The sequence below is a fragment of the Monoraphidium neglectum genome, assembly GCF_000611645.1.
Source record: "Monoraphidium neglectum strain SAG 48.87 unplaced genomic scaffold scaffold00028, whole genome shotgun sequence".
NCBI lineage: Eukaryota > Viridiplantae > Chlorophyta > Chlorophyceae > Sphaeropleales > Selenastraceae > Monoraphidium > Monoraphidium neglectum.
The window spans coordinates 14,373-30,524 of record NW_014013600.1 but is presented as its reverse complement, the minus strand read 5'-3'; the positions used below and the strand labels follow the sequence as shown (position 1 = coordinate 30,524).

Below are 16,152 nucleotides of genomic sequence, written 5' to 3'. Positions count from 1 at the left end.
GGGGGCGGCCCCCCGGGGGCAACCAGCCGTAGGGGCTCCGAGCCCCAAGGGGAAAGTGTGACACCAGGGTTAATCAACTGGACAAGGCCACATGCCTCAAAATCTGCCCCATGCACCGCATGTGACCGCACCGCTCCCAACCCCACGCACCCAGGCTGCAACCGCCCATCGCTGTCCTTCGCCCCGGCGCCCGCAATCCCCGGCCTGTCGTTTTCCTCGGACACCCTGAACCTCGTGATCTCCGAGGTCTACTGGGAGAAGATCGCCGCGGACGGCCGCGCGGACGCCCAGAGCGGCAGCGGCGGCGGCGCGAGCCCCTTCAGGCCAGACCTGGAGGCCGTCGTCGCAGACTACTTTGCTTCCAGGTGAGCTCCGCTCGATCGCGTTATTGCATGAGGTTAGAGGCGGGTTGCTCTCCGGTTGACACCGCAGGCAGCGCACCAAGGGCGGCGGGGCGGCGCAGCAGCCCGCGCTTGTGGCGCGCCTTGCAAGGACCCAGCAGCGTGCAGCACGCCACACATTGAGATCGTGATGGTCGACGTAAATTAAACGATTGCTTGTTTACACCTACATTGCCACAACCTTGCAAAGTCCACACCACCTGAAGTTACGCGCCCGTCATTCGGCAGGTTTGGGCCCCGCGGCCCCGCCGACGCCCACCTTTCTGCGCTCGTCGCGGCCGTCCGCAAGCACGCGCCCCGCTCGCGGCGCGCGGCGCTGTTCGGCCGCCTTCTCAGCCTGCCGGGGGTCCCCGGCGCCCCCGCGTCGCCGGCTGCGGCGGCGGCGGTCGTGCACTTCATGGCTTGGCTCCACTCGGAGTGCGGCCCGCTGGTAACGGAGGCGACCGAGGGTGGCAGCAAGGTGGGTGCGCCGTTTCTGCCTGCGCGTCGGGGGTACACGCGTTCTGGCGGTGCAAGTCGGAGAGGTCGGGGATAAATGTGTTCAAAGTGTCAGTCAGCCACCTTGACTCAGGAGACCCGTCTGTACCGCAGTGCGGAGCATCAAGCGTGCGCCCGTGCCTGCCGGCAACCCTCCGCAGATCATCGCCCGCACCGCCGCCCAGCTGGCCGCGCCGCTGCTGCGCCCCGCGCTCGCGGCGCCGGCGCCGGAGAGCGCCGGCCTGGCGGCGCGGCTGGCAGCGGCCGCAGCGAGCGGAAACGGCGAGGAGGGCGCGGTGGACGCTGACGAGGCGGCGCTGCTGCTGCTTGAGGCGCTGGAGGCGCAGCGCGCTGCCGACGCGGCGCAGATTGAGGTGGGATGGGGGGCGAATGTCTCCATCCGGCGGTGCTCTGTTGGACCTGTACCGCCGCCAATGGATCGACCCATGTGCTGTTTTATGCGCTCACTTGCGCCAAATGCACAAGATGTGTGCTTGTCAGCGCCCAGGCCGAGGCAAAGTTAGATTGCACAGTGGCAGCACTTGTTTCTGCAAACCCCCGACGCGTCCACCCTGCGCATCGCACGCGCCCTTGGATGCCACCCGCGCAGGCAATGGCGTCGCGCGCCACCGACCAGCCTGGGCAGCAGCTGCACTGCCAAGACGACCTGCTCAAGTTGGTGCAGCAGGTGCGCCGACCCCCGCGTGCTGCGCCGCGCCTGCATTGCAGTACATCATGCTTTTTCAGCAGCAAGGGGGAAAAGTGTGGGTCCCCATGGGGTGTGACGCCCCACGCCTGCGAACTGCGCGATGCAGCGGGTCATGATGCGGTTGCTGGGCTTGCATGAGGCACCCGTCTTTTGCACGGCGCATGTGTCGACGTATGCATCCGTGAATGCGCAGTGGGCTTGCGCAGCGCCCGCGCTGTCTCCTGGTGATGCATGTGGTGCATGCGCCCGCACTAACCGGCCAGTGCCAACCTGGTACCAAACCCCCAGCTTGCCCGCACGACCCCCTTCCCTCCTCTCGCAACCCTCAGGTCAGCCCCTCTGCGGCGGCGGGGCTCTCCGAAGATTCCCTCGACCGCCTGTTCCTCTCCGCCCTGCGATGCAGCGGCGCCGACGCGCGCGCCGCTGCACCCGCGGGCGCGGCGCGCGCGCTGCTGGACGCCGGTCTCGCCGGCTGCGACGCGCACCAGCGGCGTCACCCCGCGGTCGCGCGGCGGCCGCCTTACGACGATTTCAGGTTAGTCATCCGCACCTGCTGCTGCCAGGTCCTCACAATGCAGGCCGTTCAATGCTGATGCTCTGTGTTGCATGGCATGAAACTGTTGCATAACGTGGTTGGTTTGCAATTCGCCGCCAGACGTGCCAGTACTGGTTCTTAAAATGGGGTTGAGTTGCAAGCCCACGAGCGCCTGGCATGCAAGATCTATGGTCACAGCAGCGCTCTGCACGACGTCGCCCGCGCGCCTACACTGCGCACGCAGGCTGCTCGGGGAGTCGTGGCGTGCGGTGCGCGCGCCGCTGCAGGAGGCGCTGAGGTCCGCGGCCCAGAAGACCCCCGAGCTGGCCGCCGATTGTGCGGCGCTGGGGGCAGCTGCGCGGAAGCTGGACGACGCGCTGGTGGCGCGGGCGTCGGCGGGCGACGCATGGCGGCTGTACAGGCGTCTGCTGGTCTTCTACTCCCAGGTGCGGGCGGTTGGCGCCGCGCCAGGTGCTGCACGAGTGCAGGCCTCTAGAGAGGGCGGGTGACCCGGTAACACAAAGTGTTGGAACCTGACTTGCGTATGGTTATCGGGTGACCAAATCAGCGTTGGTTGTTGCTCCTAGTCGGGGTGTGGTCCCTGCCATGTGACCGGCACCAGTGTCTGCTTCGCCGGACGCACCGCCCTGCTCTTAGGCAGCGGGTCGCGCCCACGCCACCTTTGACGCGGCCTCCCCTGCTTGCTTTCGCCGCAGCACGGAGCCCTGGTGGATGCCGGCCAGGTGGCAGGCAGCGCGGGGTCAACGCCCCGCAGCGCACGCCTCACCCCTCGACTCGGCAGCCGCCTGGGGACCCCGCGGGCCGGCGCCCGCTCGGCTGCCGCGGCGCCGGGGGCCTTTGAGAGCGGTGCCAGGGGGGGCAGCGGCAACGGCGGCGGCGGGGTTGGCGGCGGCAGCGGGGGCAGCACTGAGAGGGAGCGGCTGCGGCAGCCGACACTGGTGCCACAAGCGGGTGGGGGTGGCGGCGGCTTTGGCGAGCAGCTGCAGCGGTGGGACAGCGGCCATGGCGGCAGTGGGACCAGCCGGCCCCCCAGCGCACCGCCGGGCGGAGGCAGCGGGGGCAGCGCGGTGCCCAAGCTGCCGCTCATGGGGCCGGGGTTGGGCGCTGGACGATTGGGCAGCGCGGTCGACGGCACCCCTCGGCGGTTGTAAGCAACCAAATGCATGCCAGGCCACATTGCGGCGGGTCAATGGAAGTAGTGACCCATACTTTGGTCAAAAAGCTTTGCGGGGTGCACCAAAAGCAACCGAGAGTTGCGGCCTGCGAAGCCCCGAAAGCCGGCCACTCAATCCGCAGGCAATGGCATGATACTGTCATGGGTCACGGGGTCACCGGGATCGCCAACCTGCAGAGCAACCCCAGGCTTCCAGTGCAAAATGTTTAGAATAAAAAGTACATCGATCAGCCCCCCGGTGTTGAGACAGAGAGTGGGACGTTTGATTTCGTCCGCACGGCTTCGGGATCAATGCACAGTTACTCGCGCATAAGAGCCCGCCCCGCGCTGCTGGTGCCAGCACATTTTGCTTCCTCCAGACAACCAAACACCTCCTCCTCCTTTCTTCACCCCGACACCTCAAGCAAGATGATGCTCCAGAGCTCCCGCGCGCTCAGGTGGGCGGGTATGAGGGCTGGAAATGATCATAGTGGTGATCTAAGTCTGGTACAGCTGCTGGATCCTGCTGGATCGCCTGCGCGGCTGTGCACGGTGCACGCGCCTGGCGGGTGCTCGGACGGTCTGGGAGCAGCGACACCAGCTGCCGTGGCAGGTGGCAGTCTTGGACGTCCCTACGCAGCGTTTCTGTGTGCTCGAGCAGCCTGCGCACCCTGCTGCGACTCGGGGCCAGCCCCGAGATCGAGACCCAACGCACCCAGTTTCCGGCCTGTGGTGCAGCACGGACGCCATCAGGGCCAGATCGTGTCAGAGTGTTTGTAGCCGGGCCTCCAGGCCTGTGGTGGCCAGTGTACTCACTGGCCACCAGTGCTGCAGAGGCAGGGTTGCTGGCGCCACCTCACTCCACCACAACCCCTCTTGCGCTGCCCTGTGCCTGACGGCACCTGGGGAGTGTGGCAGCAGGCAGGCTGCAGTTGAGGCGTCGGCCCACGCAGCAGCAATGAGGCTAGGGTTGGTCCACTGGTGACGCACGTCACACCTGCCCCCTCCACAACACCCACCAACCCACCTCACAGCGTGAGCGTCCAGGCCAAGTCCACCAAGAAGGGTGCGACCGCCAAGTCGACCAAGAAGGTGGGCCAGCAGCCTAGCTAGGTAGCACAGCCGCCAGGCGCCTGCAAGCATGGACATCCCGAGTGCCTGACATGAAGTTGTATCTACTCACACACCTGCCTGACGCACGCCCGGTGTGCCCTCCCCCACCCCACCCCCCACACCCGACCCCCCACAGGGCACCACCAAGAAGGCCGCCCCCGCCAAGACCCTGTCCTGGTACGGCCCCGACAGGCCCACCTTCCTGGGCCCGTACAACGGCTCCACCCCGGCCTACCTCACCGGCGAGTTCCCCGGCGACTACGGCTGGGACACCGCCGGCCTCTCGGCTGGTGAGTCACGCGCCGCCTCCAAGGGACGACTGTCGCGCCACGGCTAAATCAATATTGCCCGCAAGCAGCTTGCATCATTCGACAGACGCAATTTGGCACGCCGCTCATGTTGCTTCACCTGGACGGCCCCGCCTGACCTCACACTGACCCAACGCCCGCCCGAACATTGTTCCCCCTACCCCACCGCCTGCTCCCCCTACAGACCCCGAGACCTTCCGGCGCTACCGCGAGCTGGAGCTGATCCACGCCCGCTGGGCCATGCTCGGCGCCCTGGGCAGCGTCGTCCCCGAGCTGCTGGCCAAGTCCAACCCCAGCATCCCCGCCGGCGGCGTGTGGTACAAGGCTGGCGGCGCCATCTTCGCCGATGGCGGCCTCGACTACCTGGGCAACCCCAGCCTGATCCACGCCCAGTCCATCCTGGCCACCCTGGCCGTCCAGGTGAGAACGCAGCCTGCATGGCGGAGGACAAAGCGCATGCGACGGGTGTGCTCCATCGCCAGCATCTCACCGCCGTGACGGAGTGTGCTCAGCACAGCACCGTTGCTTTTGCTGGCTGCCTGACATGTGTGCTCCTGGGCACCCCCCCTGTCCCCCTGCCCAGGTCATCCTCATGGGCCTCATCGAGGGCTACCGCGTGAACGGTGGCCCGGCCGGTGAGGGCCTGGACCCCCTGTACCCCGGCGAGAGCTTCGACCCCCTGGGCCTGGCTGACGACCCCGACACCTTTGCTGAGCTCAAGGTGAAGGAGATCAAGAACGGCCGCCTGGCCATGTTCTCCATGTTCGGCTTCTTCGTGCAGGCCATCGTGACCGGCGCCGGCCCCATCGCCAACCTGGACAGCCACCTGGCCTCGCCCGCCACTAACAACGCCTGGGCGTTCGCCACCAAGTTTACCCCCTAGACAGGGCCGCGGGACCGTCCTGGCTTCCTGAGCGCTGTAACATTTCTGAGAGACATGCATCTGTGTTGCGCTGGCTACCTTATGTGTGAGGTTTCGCTGCAGCAAGTAGTGACACGCAGCCAGGTCAGTGGTACGCATGTAGATTGAGCAATCAGATTGCACTGAAAAGACACAACAAACTTCAGTCACAGAGACGAATTTAGGTGGAAAGGAAGCATCACCATGGCCCAAATAAGTCACTGGTGCATTCCTTGTCTTGGTACGGGCATATTGGCTGACACCTGGCACGGTGGTGTGACTATGGAAAATGTAATTGACTGAAACACACGGGAAGACCTGGGCCCACTGCAGAGCCATTAAAGGTGCCAACTCGCCTCCTGTGCCAATGCACGATCAGAGCAGCTGCCTACGCCGCTGCTCCACATTTTTCGACGCATGTTGCCACCAGGCAACTTTCATACCTGACTGAACACGATATGGCCGCCCTACAATACGTGCAGGTTGTGACAGGAATGCCAGCCGCCATCACTCAGGCCACGTGGCTGCAGGTGTTCCACATGGGTGCAATTGTCCAGCTGAAAGCGCCCAACACCGGCGCAGCCCTGTGCACATTGCTTCAGGCGCATTTTTCCATTCCGAGCAATTCCAGACACACCCTTTCACTTGAACCGCATGGACCTCAGATGAGGCAAGCCGCGCTCTGATGGATTGTGAGGAGCTCTTCGGATACCTTTGGTGAGTGCAATCGGAGCACGATCGTCTTGATTCCCTCACTCGGGCCGTCGAGGTCTCAGGCGCTCGGCACTGTTTAAGGAGGCCACGTGAGCCAATGCGGGGACACTGACCCTCCTCCACGCCTTTCGACGGCCAGGTTTGGTCCTCAGGCATATGTCCAGGACGCTAAGCATGGCGGCCAGGGTATGTCTGCGGGCTACGGCGAGAGGCGGTCGCTCGACTGGAGCGTCGCCAGCACAACCGAATCGATTGCAGAGGAGGACGTTATTGTAGCTCAGAGCGTACCCAGTGCACTGGAAGGTGCGGCTGTGGCTGGGTACACTCAAGCGTGATATCTGCACGGCTCCGCGCCCAACGCATGCAGCGTGGGCAGCACATGCGCCACATGCCCGCTCAGGAGCCGCGCCTTCTGCCATCTCATTCAATCAATTACAACGTCACGCTGTCCCGCAGTGATGGCTCCCATCTGGGCTTTCGCCAGGCGGTGCACCGTCAGCAGTCGCGTCGTGAGCGCGCCGCCGGAGACGCAGCCGATGTGTAAGGCGCGCGCCTGCGAGGCTGCCGCCGCGCCCGAGGCCAAGTCCAGCCCACCACCGCTCATCAAATGGCTGGATAGCCTGAGCTTCACGTCAGTCAGCACGAGTGTCGCAAACAGCGGCTGCGCAAGCCCAGACCCCAGGCATCCTGCGTGCCCGACCGCGGAGACCTCAGCGGCTGCCTTCCCCCCATCGTGTGGCAAGGTGGCCGTCCCTCTGGGAAGGGCAGCGCTCTTGGCAGGTGCGTCACTGGCAAGCTCAACTCGAATCGTAGCGGGGCTTGCGTCCTCACTGGTTCGCAGGGCAAGCGGCCGCGTTGCGTCCCTGCACCCACAAGGACGCAGTTCACACGCCCCGCGCTGTTCCCCTCCCTGCCCGTTTCCGCCCGCCCCCAGCCTTCAAGGAGACGAGCTTCAGCGCCCCCACCGCCCGGCAGCAAGATGAGACGCTCACTGCCGGCTCGAGCCCCTCTGGCGGCGCCCTGTGCGCACGCGGCTACGCCCTGAGCGACCCCGCGCCGCCCTCCGCCCTCGCCGGCGGCGCCGCGGCCGCACCCGGCGGGCCCCTGGAGCAGCAGCCGGGGCGCGTGGCATGGAGCAGCGCGTTTTGCTGCGCGCCGCAGCAACGCGACGGCGCGCAGGATGCGTGCGCGCCGTCGCGGCCGCTGGCGGAGCTTGGGCACCCTTCTGACGCCCATTGGCCGCCTAACAAGGTTGGGCTCAAGCACCAGCACGAGCAAGCGCAGGAGCAGCAAAACGCGGCGCCGTCCGGCTCGGCCCAAGCCGGCTGCACGCACGGCGTGCTCCCGTCGACGCCAGAGCCCTGCAGCCCCTCACCGCCGCACCCACACGACCCAGCAGCAACGTGCACGCCGCCGGCCTGGTCCGCTCTCAACGTGACGCCGGACGCTGCTGCGCTTGCTGGTGCCGAGGGTGGCGCCTCGGCGTGGCTGGACGGCGAGCTGCCCAGCAGCGCCGCCGCGGCCGCCGGCGCCGCCGCCGCACGCACAGGCGACGCTGCGGCTGACGTGCTCGCATGGCGGTACCGCTTCGCCCACAAGTGGCGGCGCGCGCGTCATGTGCACCCTATGGACCAATTGGACGACTCGCCAGACCCCCTGGCCTTCCTCTCTGCGCACGGCGCCGCCGCCACCGTCTCCCTCGCCACGAACGGCCCGTCAGCCGTCAGCCGCATCGGCCTCGGGGGCCCTGCGCCGACGGCGGCAACCGTGGCGCTCGAGTCGCTACACCCGCCTTCGCCGCCGCAGCGCGCGCCGCGCCTGCAACGCGGCGGCGGGGGCAGCCGCGATAGCTGCAGGAGCGGCGCCAGCAGCCTGGCAGGCAGTGGTCCCCCAGAGGGCGGGTGCGGCGTCGCGCTGCCGCGCGTGTTCAGCGGAGGCGAGATGCACAGGCAGCTGGTAGCAGAGGCGCAGCGCGCGCACGCCGCGCTGCAGCAGCTTGGCGCCGCGCAGCGGCGCGAGGCCGCCGCGGCCGCCAGCGTTCGCGCCGCTGCAGCGCCCGACGGCGCGCGCGCCGAGCGCGGGTGGGTCGGGACGCTGCTGCCCGCGGCGCGAATGGACTGGTCATCCGTGTGCAGAGACGCGTTCGTTCTGATTCGGGCGTCCGACGACGGGGGTGGCCGCGCCCGCAGCAAGCTGCTGCTGCGCTCGCGCGGCGGCGGCTGCGGCGCCGAGCAGCTTCTTGCAGAGACGCGCGCCGAGGCGGCCGCCGCGGCGGCGGCCGCCGGGCTGCTGCGCGGCGCGCGCCTGCGGCTCGTTGGCCAAGGCACGCTCTTCAACGCCGGCTCTGGGCGGCTCAGGGTCGTGCCCTGTGTGGAGCCGCCGGCTGGCGGGGCGAGCGCCCGCGCGATGGCGCCGGCGGGGGTCGCGGCTCTGGCTGCGGCGCTGCTGCGCCAGGCGGCGCCTGCAGACTGGACAGTTCTTGAGTAAGCGGCAGCGCAGTTGACTGCAGGAGCGCCGCATGGGGGCAGCGGCGGCGGCGGTGGCCGAGGTGCAACGTCCTGCGGTGCAGGGATTGCTCGTCATCTCAACGCCATTGGACACCTTGCCTCGCAATCAGCTGGGCGCAGCCCGATGCGTTGTTTTGTGGTGAACCCCCCCCCCCTCCCAAAGTGATGGGAACTCAAGCCTGCACAGCGGCCGAGGGGTCCACAGGGCTGCAGTCCCCAGCTTTGTGAAGCAGCTTCAATTTGCCCACACATCCGCAACGTGCGGGGGCTACGCCTGCGCCAATTCGGCGCAGCTTTTGCAAGGGCAGGATTTACACACCAGCACACACATTTTTTCCATTGCAATGAACAAAAACAGCGTGCCAACGCGCAGCGGCACGCGGTATCAGCGCTGCTTGCTTTGGCGCAGGCAAGGCGCACGGCGGATATATGATTGGTCCAAGGGGCCTAGTGCCCCCCTCGCGACACGCCCTTGCGATGTCTCCGCGCCGGAAGTGGCGCGTGCGCCCGTGCGCAGCCCCAGTTGAGTACTGCGCGGGCCTCGTGGGCGTCTGCGGGCGCGCGGCCAGGCCGCAGGCATTTCACGCGCGTATCGCGCCGGCTTGGAAAGACCTGACGTAGCTCCGACCCGCGTTGATGTCCTCACTGCTGCCGCATTTTGGCCTGCACGGGCCGCAGAACTGTCTGTGCTGCCTAAGGCTGCGCCGTCCCTGCTTTACGCCCGCCAACTGTGGCGGCGACCTTTCCCCGCTCGGAACGAGGCCTGAATTGCCACCCTTCAGGCTTGGCCGGCGCGCGCATGAGGCGCCGTGTCTGTCGGGCTGGCGGCCTCCTCTAGTCATGTGAACGACTCGTGCACTGCAGGGGCAGGATGGCCGAACTTTACGCTGCGGCCGGCAATCCTGAGACACCCGGCTCGAGGCCTCGGCTTGAGGTCAGGCAAGCCAGGGTTGACGTCGCTCCCATGTCCATACCTCTGCTGGCTGGCACTGACCCCGATTCCCCGGCGTTGCATCCAGGCACACATGGCGTGCACGCACATGAATGTCACCCCCGTCCTTTGCGACCGGGGCGCGGCGCGTCACACAGGCCAGCCTGGACACACGCCGGCATCCCTCGTTGGAAAGGCTTGCCGGGCTGCTGCCTCGCCCAGCTGCGCGCATGCTTGTGATACATTCGTCTTGGGTGCAGCCGCCGCGGCGTCCAGCGCGGCCACCAGCCTCCTCTCCCCCTTTGCTCGCACTCTTTTGCTCTCGTCCTGACACTCTCGCCCCAAATATCTGTCGGTTGGAACGCCGCCCTGACGTGGCGTCCCTCCTCACACACGCAGCCCCTCACTGTGGCCGGGCACAATCCTCACATTCCCCCACACGTCCCTCTGGCTGCCTCGGCCGATCTGCGTTTGGCTGTCTCAGCGGGCCCCTGCGCGGGTTTCCTGTGCAGCGGCCTCCTCTTGCCAGTTCAAGGCTGTCCAGAAGTTTGCTGCGCCCAGAGGGGAGTCCCACCCCATCCCTCGGGACCTGCCAGGGACAGGTGTCGGCGTGGGGCCCCCCGCCTGCGTTCCCTTGCACTGCCAGGCCGTCATGCAGGCGCGACGCCAGGTTGCAGCTCAGGCAGCGGGGTTGAGCAGCAACGGCCAGCGTGCTGCTGCCCCTGGATCTTTTAGCCAGTGGCCTGCCCTGGTTAATCCTGGGATTTCCAGTCCACCACCTTTTTTGTGATCACTTGAGCCAGTGCCAGCAGCGGCGCACGGCACAGGTGGATGTGCGAATGCGGCAGCATCCACCGTTTTTGCGAACTCTATGCGTGGTTTCTGGGGCAACACTTTGGCCTGTTCTCAATTCAATCTGCACTGTTGCCGCCTCACAACGATTGCTGGACGCACCCTTGCGGCGCGGCTTCTGAGGGGCCGCTGCTTGTGGTATTTGGGCATGGCGCATGCCCTATGTCAGGGTCGGCCGCTACAAGCTCTCAGGGTCTCCTGCCTTACCAGCATCTTTGCACGCACTGATTTTCAACACCACTCATACAAAGTATTGCCTATGATGCCGACACTGTGCTACCCCCCGTTCGCACGAGTGCCTTTTTGGCATTTATGAGATTATTCATGCCAGACAAGTAAGAAGGCAACTAAGCCCTCGGTCCCGGGAGTGCTGGGGCGCAGAGCTGCTCGGCCACGGGCAGTGGAGTGTGCTGGGGTGGGGTGGACTGGTTAACAATGGATGCCTGATGTATACTACGGTAGCCCCACACAACAGGAGCAGGATTGAAGGTCTTACAGCAGCGGCAGGCAGACGCGGCGCCTGCTTGAGGGGCGGCATCAGGCACCCACGCCCTGGGCAGCTACACCTTTGTCACCTGTGGGCCACAGGAGCGCGTCCGCCCAGCAGCGGCCCCGTGGACGCGCGACACTGGTTGCATGGCGAGCACGGCCATCTCCAAAACATGCGACGCCGCCGATGTCAGCCTAATACCCCGCCTCCTTCCCTCCTTTACCGCGCCGCGCTGCATGTCTCAGTTGGCCGTGAATCATGTTGCCGTCGGCATCTGGGGCTGCAAAGCCTGCAAGAAGACCGTGGCCGGCGGCGCGTACACTATGTCCTGGCGTGAGCCGCCGACCTGGGCCGCACCTCGCGCAGGGCATGATGCTGCGACGTGCCTGCGGCATGCTATGACGCCGCCCCCTGCTCGTGCTGACTTGCTGCTAGGCCCCGTCGTCACGCCTGCGCGGGCGTGGGGCCTGGCGCAGCCCACGGCCCGGGCTGCGGCTCGTATGGACGCCTCCTCATCCGTCCGCGACCCTTCCCCCCAACCCCGCAGCACCGCCTCGTCAGTCACTGTCCACAGCGACAATCAGCTGCCTGCGGGAGCAGGTTGAGGCCTGAGCGGGCGGCCCTGCTCGCCAGCAGCGCACTTGCTTGGCGGGAGTGGGTTCGGGAGTGGGGCCTGACTGAACATCATTGCTGGATGCGACCTTACCTTTATGTGTTCATGAAACGAGATTCCAGGCCCCTTCACTGCCTTTGACAACACCACAGCAACCCCAGCCCGATGGCTCTCGTCCTGCCTCAGTGCCCCGCGCCAGCACCCATGCAGCGCATGTGCCTGTTTGTTCGGCCCCCTCGCCTGTCCTAAGCGCGGTGGCAGACAGCCGAAGTGCTTGCAGCTATCCACAGCACAGCCGCGTCAGTCAAAACTTGGTTGTTGATGCAGGCGCTGGAAAACGAAAGCCACATGAGCTCGTTTTGATCTGCGCGCCTTGTATGCTGCCAGTGGGATTTGCCACAATTATCAAGATAGTAAGCAAGGAAACGCGCTGGGTCAGTGCTCCTTCAGCAGCGTGATCGGGAAAATTCAATCGTAATCACCACGACCGCGAGAGACTCGGGGCTCACACAGGCGCAGTTGATGTGCCTTTCACAACAATTGAATTCCGTAGTCGCAGCGCAGGGGCAGCTTTGTCGTGGTTGAGTTATCGTGTGACGCCTAAGCTCTGCCTCTCGTGCTGCAGCGGTCGCCGATGCTGCCGCCAACAGGCCCCTTTGCTGTCGGCTGTCGCGACTTTACGTGGCGGCTGGGCACAGCTCCAATCGATGCACACAACGTGAGAGCACAGCTGGAGGATTGCCGGCCCATGCGCTGGTTTGGGCGACAAAAGTGTCGCGCCGACATCATTCGCAGCATATGCACCTTTGGGCAGCTGCCTATGCACTGCCAGCGCACAGCGTGCAGGGCTTGCTGCACCCCGCCCCTAGCCAGCACACGCACGCCTGCTTTGTAACAGCCCTGACCCGCTCGGTTCCCGCAGAATGTGACCGGGCGGCTGTTCTACCCGGCCGCCGCCGGGGCCAAGGGCGGGTCTGTCAACTGGATTCAGGACATGATGTATGCCAAAGGTGGGGGGCGTGCGGGCTTAGTGGCGCTCAAGCGACACTTGGGAACCCACAAGCACAGTGCGGCAAACACCAGGCCGCCGGATTCCGGAGGGATAAGTTGCAGCCGCGCCTGTGCGCGCCTGCGGTTGGGTGCCCCGCCGCCCGATCCCTCATGCGCACGATTCCGCGCGGCCTTGGCGCCGCGCCGCCCGGTGCCCAGGGTACGTGACGTTTGCGTTCTTCAGCGCCAAGTCTCTCAAGTGGCGGATCGCCAAAAACGTGCTGCAGGGCGCCGCATGGGCATCTGGTGCGCCTCATGGGTGAATTATTAATCAGTCGGTTGCAACGGATCGATCAAAGGGCCGGTGGATTCACTTTTTGGATGCTGAACAGCATGCCAGCAGGCGACACCTCTGCAGAATGCGGGTTCTGACAGTGCAGCGCAGCGGCGTCGGCGCGCTGCCCTTGCTGCCGCGACCCGCTGCCCGTCAGCGGCCGCTGAACGGGTTGTTCTGACTGCAGACGCTCCATGCCTCCCCCACCCCGGCCAACCCCAGCCCAACAAGCGCAGCCCTGACTTGCCCGCAACCATGCAGGCGCGGCGACGCGCATGCCGGTGCTGTACAACGCCCCCTTGGCGTTCCTCGGCTCTGACCCCTTCCCCTTGGTCATCTTCAGCCCTGGCGCCGCCGCGAATCGCAACACCTACAGCAGCGTGTGCACCGAGGTCGCGTCTCGCGGCTGCGTGGTGGTGGCGGTGGAGCATGCGGACGGCAGCTCGGTGGGTGGGAGGTGTGCGCGTGTGCCTGTGTGTGTGTGTGTGTGTGCGTGCGTGCATGCGTGCTTGCGTGCGTGTGTGTGTGGGCCCGCGAGTGGGTGTGCGACGGGATGCACTTTTCTGATGGGTATGTGTTACCTGGGATGTGCTCTGGATATCTTGGGGCCCTGTTGGTGCATGCAGCAAGCTCTGGTCAGCATGAGCAGCACCAGCTGAGATTTTGTGAGCTCAAGGCATTCGTAGCACCCCGCTAATCGGCTTTGGGTTGGGCAGGACAGGGCGAGCCATGCATGCAGGTGCCTTGAGCTTCATGCCGCTCGCGCCGCCGCTTGCACAGCCCCCGACAAACCCGCTCCTGTCCCGACTGCAAATCGGCAGGGCGCAGCCCTGCTAGCTGACGGCACCTGGAAGCTGTTTGCTGGGCTGGGGACGGGACCGGTGCTGGAGGCCAAGTGTCACTATCGCGTGTCCGAGGTTATGAGCGCAGTCAAGATAATGCGGAGCCTGAATGAGGGTGCGTCGGTGCTGATCTGCGCCGCGCGGCTGCGCTCGTCGCAGTCAGGGATGGCATGCGGCGTGTGCTTGAGGAGGGGGTAGTGAAATCTGCTTTGACGAGAGCGTTTTGCCTGTGTTGCCTTGTCGCTGCGGCTGATCAATTCGGTGCATCGGCAGCCATTTTGGGTTCGTTTCCGGGCCTTTTCGACCTTTCCCTTGCCTCACCATCCCCGTTTGCACACCCCAGCGGGCTCTGTGGCGGAGGGCTCTTTTGTGCTGAGTGGAGATGGCAAGGATGGCAGCGCCCAAGCGTCCTTCAAGGTGTGACGCGGGGACAAGGCAAGCATGTATGGTACTCTGTGGGCTAGGCGCCTGCACGCCCCTGATAATTTTGGTCATCACAGCCAGCCGGCTATGGGTGACAATCATCACCAAGACGCTGTCAGTGCGTGTCTGACGACGCGTTTGTCAAGTGGCACTGGCAGTTGGCAGCATTACAGGCGCGCCGGTCGCTGCGGATCCAGGCCCCGCCCTGCACTAAGCCCACCTGCGGCCCTAGAAGCATAATTTTGGACGCCGCTCCGCCTGCGTTGCCCTTCAGGTGCCGCCCCTCCACCTCTGTCCCATAACCGCCCCCCACGCCCTCCCGACCCCGACCCTCACCCCTCACCCCCCTCAGGGCGCCCTTGACCTGTCAAAGCTGACGGTCATGGGCCACTCCTGCGGCGGCGCCACCGCGGCGCTGGCGGCGTCGCAGCACCCAGAATTCGCGGCGGCGGTAGCCATGGACCCATGGTGAGGGCGAGGGGTTGGCGGTGCGCATGGCGCGTAGCGTACAGGGGCTTGTGACAGAGCGCGGTCCCGCCGGCGTCATGCCTGCCCAGCCCCAGCAGATTCTGCAACTTCTCATGATCACAATTTTTCTCATCGGCATATCAGCGGCCACGGCTTGTGCACATTGTGCGGCTGCGCAACCTTTGCCCCCCCTCTTGATGCACGCGCCCCTGCTCAAACCTTTAAAACCTCTCTGCCTTGCCCTTCCCTGACATCACTCACATCCCAGGTGGACCATCCTGCCTTCGGGCAGCCCCGCCCTCACGCAGTGGGCCCCAGGCTGCACCACGCCGCTGCAGATCATAGGCAGCGACGACTGGAACACGCCAAAGGGCATCGACGGGTCCCTGCCCTGCAACGGCCCGCGGCAGGAAGCCGTTTTGGAGGCGGCGCGGCACAGGTGCGGCGCAGCGCGGCGCGGTGCGGCCGCGGTCGCGGCCGCGCTGTGCCTGCTGCGCAGCGCCAGCGGCGGGACACGGGACCGACAGCGCTGCCGGACAGCGCAAATCAGTGCCTTAGCGGCGCTGCCCGCGGAGCACGTGCTTGCTGAACGCATAGGGTGACGACCGTCATCAAGCACCAGATGTTTTGAAACCATAAGTGTTTGGTCAGTCGGCCGACTCACGCCCCTCTCCTGCCCGCCCCCGCCCCGGCCCCCCCCTCCTCGCAGGGACGACGGCAGCGGCAGCGGCCGCGGCGGCGGCGCGCTGCTGGTGGTGCCTGCCCACACCAAGCACCACTCCTTCAGCGACGTCCCCGCGCTGCTCGAGGGCTCAGCGGTGGCGCGCCGCGTGCTGGCCGTGATGGGCATCAAGCCGGACCCCATCAGTGCCGCGGCGTCGCTGCGCCTGATCTGCGAGTGCGCCGTGAGGTTCTGCCGCGCCCACTACGCCGCCGGCGGCCCGTGGCCGGCGGCGGGCGGTATTACGGCGGCGGCGGAGGTGGAGGCGGAGGGCGCGGCGGCGGCGGCGGCGGCGGCGGCGAGCAGCGGCGGCGGCGAGGGCGGCGGCGGCGGCGGCCGGGAGGGGGAAGCAGTGGAGAAGGTGCTGGAAGGGGTGGTGACTGACGAGGCCGCTGAGCTGGCGGTTGAGGAGCATGCATCCAAAAACGGGCGCGACGCGCCGCCGTCGCAGCACAACGGACACCGGCCGGGGGGCGGCCTCCCGGAATGCGCTTCTGCGAGCCGCACCGTCGACGGAGTGGGCGCGGCGGCGGCAGCGGCGGCGGCGGCGGCTGGCGCGGCGCACGTCAGGGTTTGGCCGGGCGAGTTGGAGGCGTATGCCAAGTTCAAGGAAGAGGGGCTGCTGAGGATTCTGGAGGTGCACGCGTGA

The 16,152-nt window shown here is 66.3% G+C and overlaps 4 protein-coding genes across 4 annotated transcripts in view; all 4 read left to right on the top strand.

The window, feature by feature from the left end:
* The window catches only part of MNEG_0363 (flagellar associated protein), a gene marked incomplete at both ends in the record, with an annotated part of 13,593 nt that extends 10,299 nt beyond the window's left edge, over positions 1-3,294 (top strand). Inside the window, 7 exons of the mRNA XM_014051159.1 lie at positions 155-365; positions 630-861; positions 1,040-1,252; positions 1,489-1,566; positions 1,917-2,122; positions 2,367-2,568; positions 2,839-3,294. Coding sequence (XP_013906613.1) covers positions 155-365; positions 630-861; positions 1,040-1,252; positions 1,489-1,566; positions 1,917-2,122; positions 2,367-2,568; positions 2,839-3,294 — 1,598 coding nt within the window. The remainder of the gene's footprint in view (positions 1-154; positions 366-629; positions 862-1,039; positions 1,253-1,488; positions 1,567-1,916; positions 2,123-2,366; positions 2,569-2,838) is intronic.
* Positions 3,295-3,725: 431 nt separating this feature from the next.
* On the top strand, positions 3,726-5,600 carry MNEG_0362 (Chlorophyll a-b binding protein of LHCII typeI; the record flags this gene model as incomplete). Its single annotated transcript, XM_014051158.1, has 5 exons — positions 3,726-3,754; positions 4,331-4,388; positions 4,546-4,699; positions 4,902-5,137; positions 5,301-5,600. The coding sequence occupies 5 exons, from the start codon at positions 3,726-3,728 to the stop codon at positions 5,598-5,600; spliced, it is 777 nt and encodes a 258-aa protein (XP_013906612.1).
* A 703-nt stretch (positions 5,601-6,303) lies between these two features.
* MNEG_0361 (hypothetical protein) lies at positions 6,304-8,819 on the top strand (the record flags this gene model as incomplete). Its single annotated transcript, XM_014051157.1, has 4 exons — positions 6,304-6,335; positions 6,472-6,635; positions 6,789-7,112; positions 7,267-8,819. The coding sequence occupies 4 exons, from the start codon at positions 6,304-6,306 to the stop codon at positions 8,817-8,819; spliced, it is 2,073 nt and encodes a 690-aa protein (XP_013906611.1).
* Positions 8,820-12,102: 3,283 nt separating this feature from the next.
* On the top strand, positions 12,103-16,152 carry MNEG_0360 (platelet-activating factor acetylhydrolase 2,40kDa; the record flags this gene model as incomplete). Its single annotated transcript, XM_014051156.1, has 9 exons — positions 12,103-12,138; positions 12,648-12,735; positions 12,935-13,021; positions 13,311-13,495; positions 13,871-14,006; positions 14,235-14,308; positions 14,667-14,782; positions 15,051-15,221; positions 15,492-16,152. 9 exons carry the CDS (start codon positions 12,103-12,105, stop codon positions 16,150-16,152), a joined length of 1,554 nt encoding a protein of 517 aa, XP_013906610.1.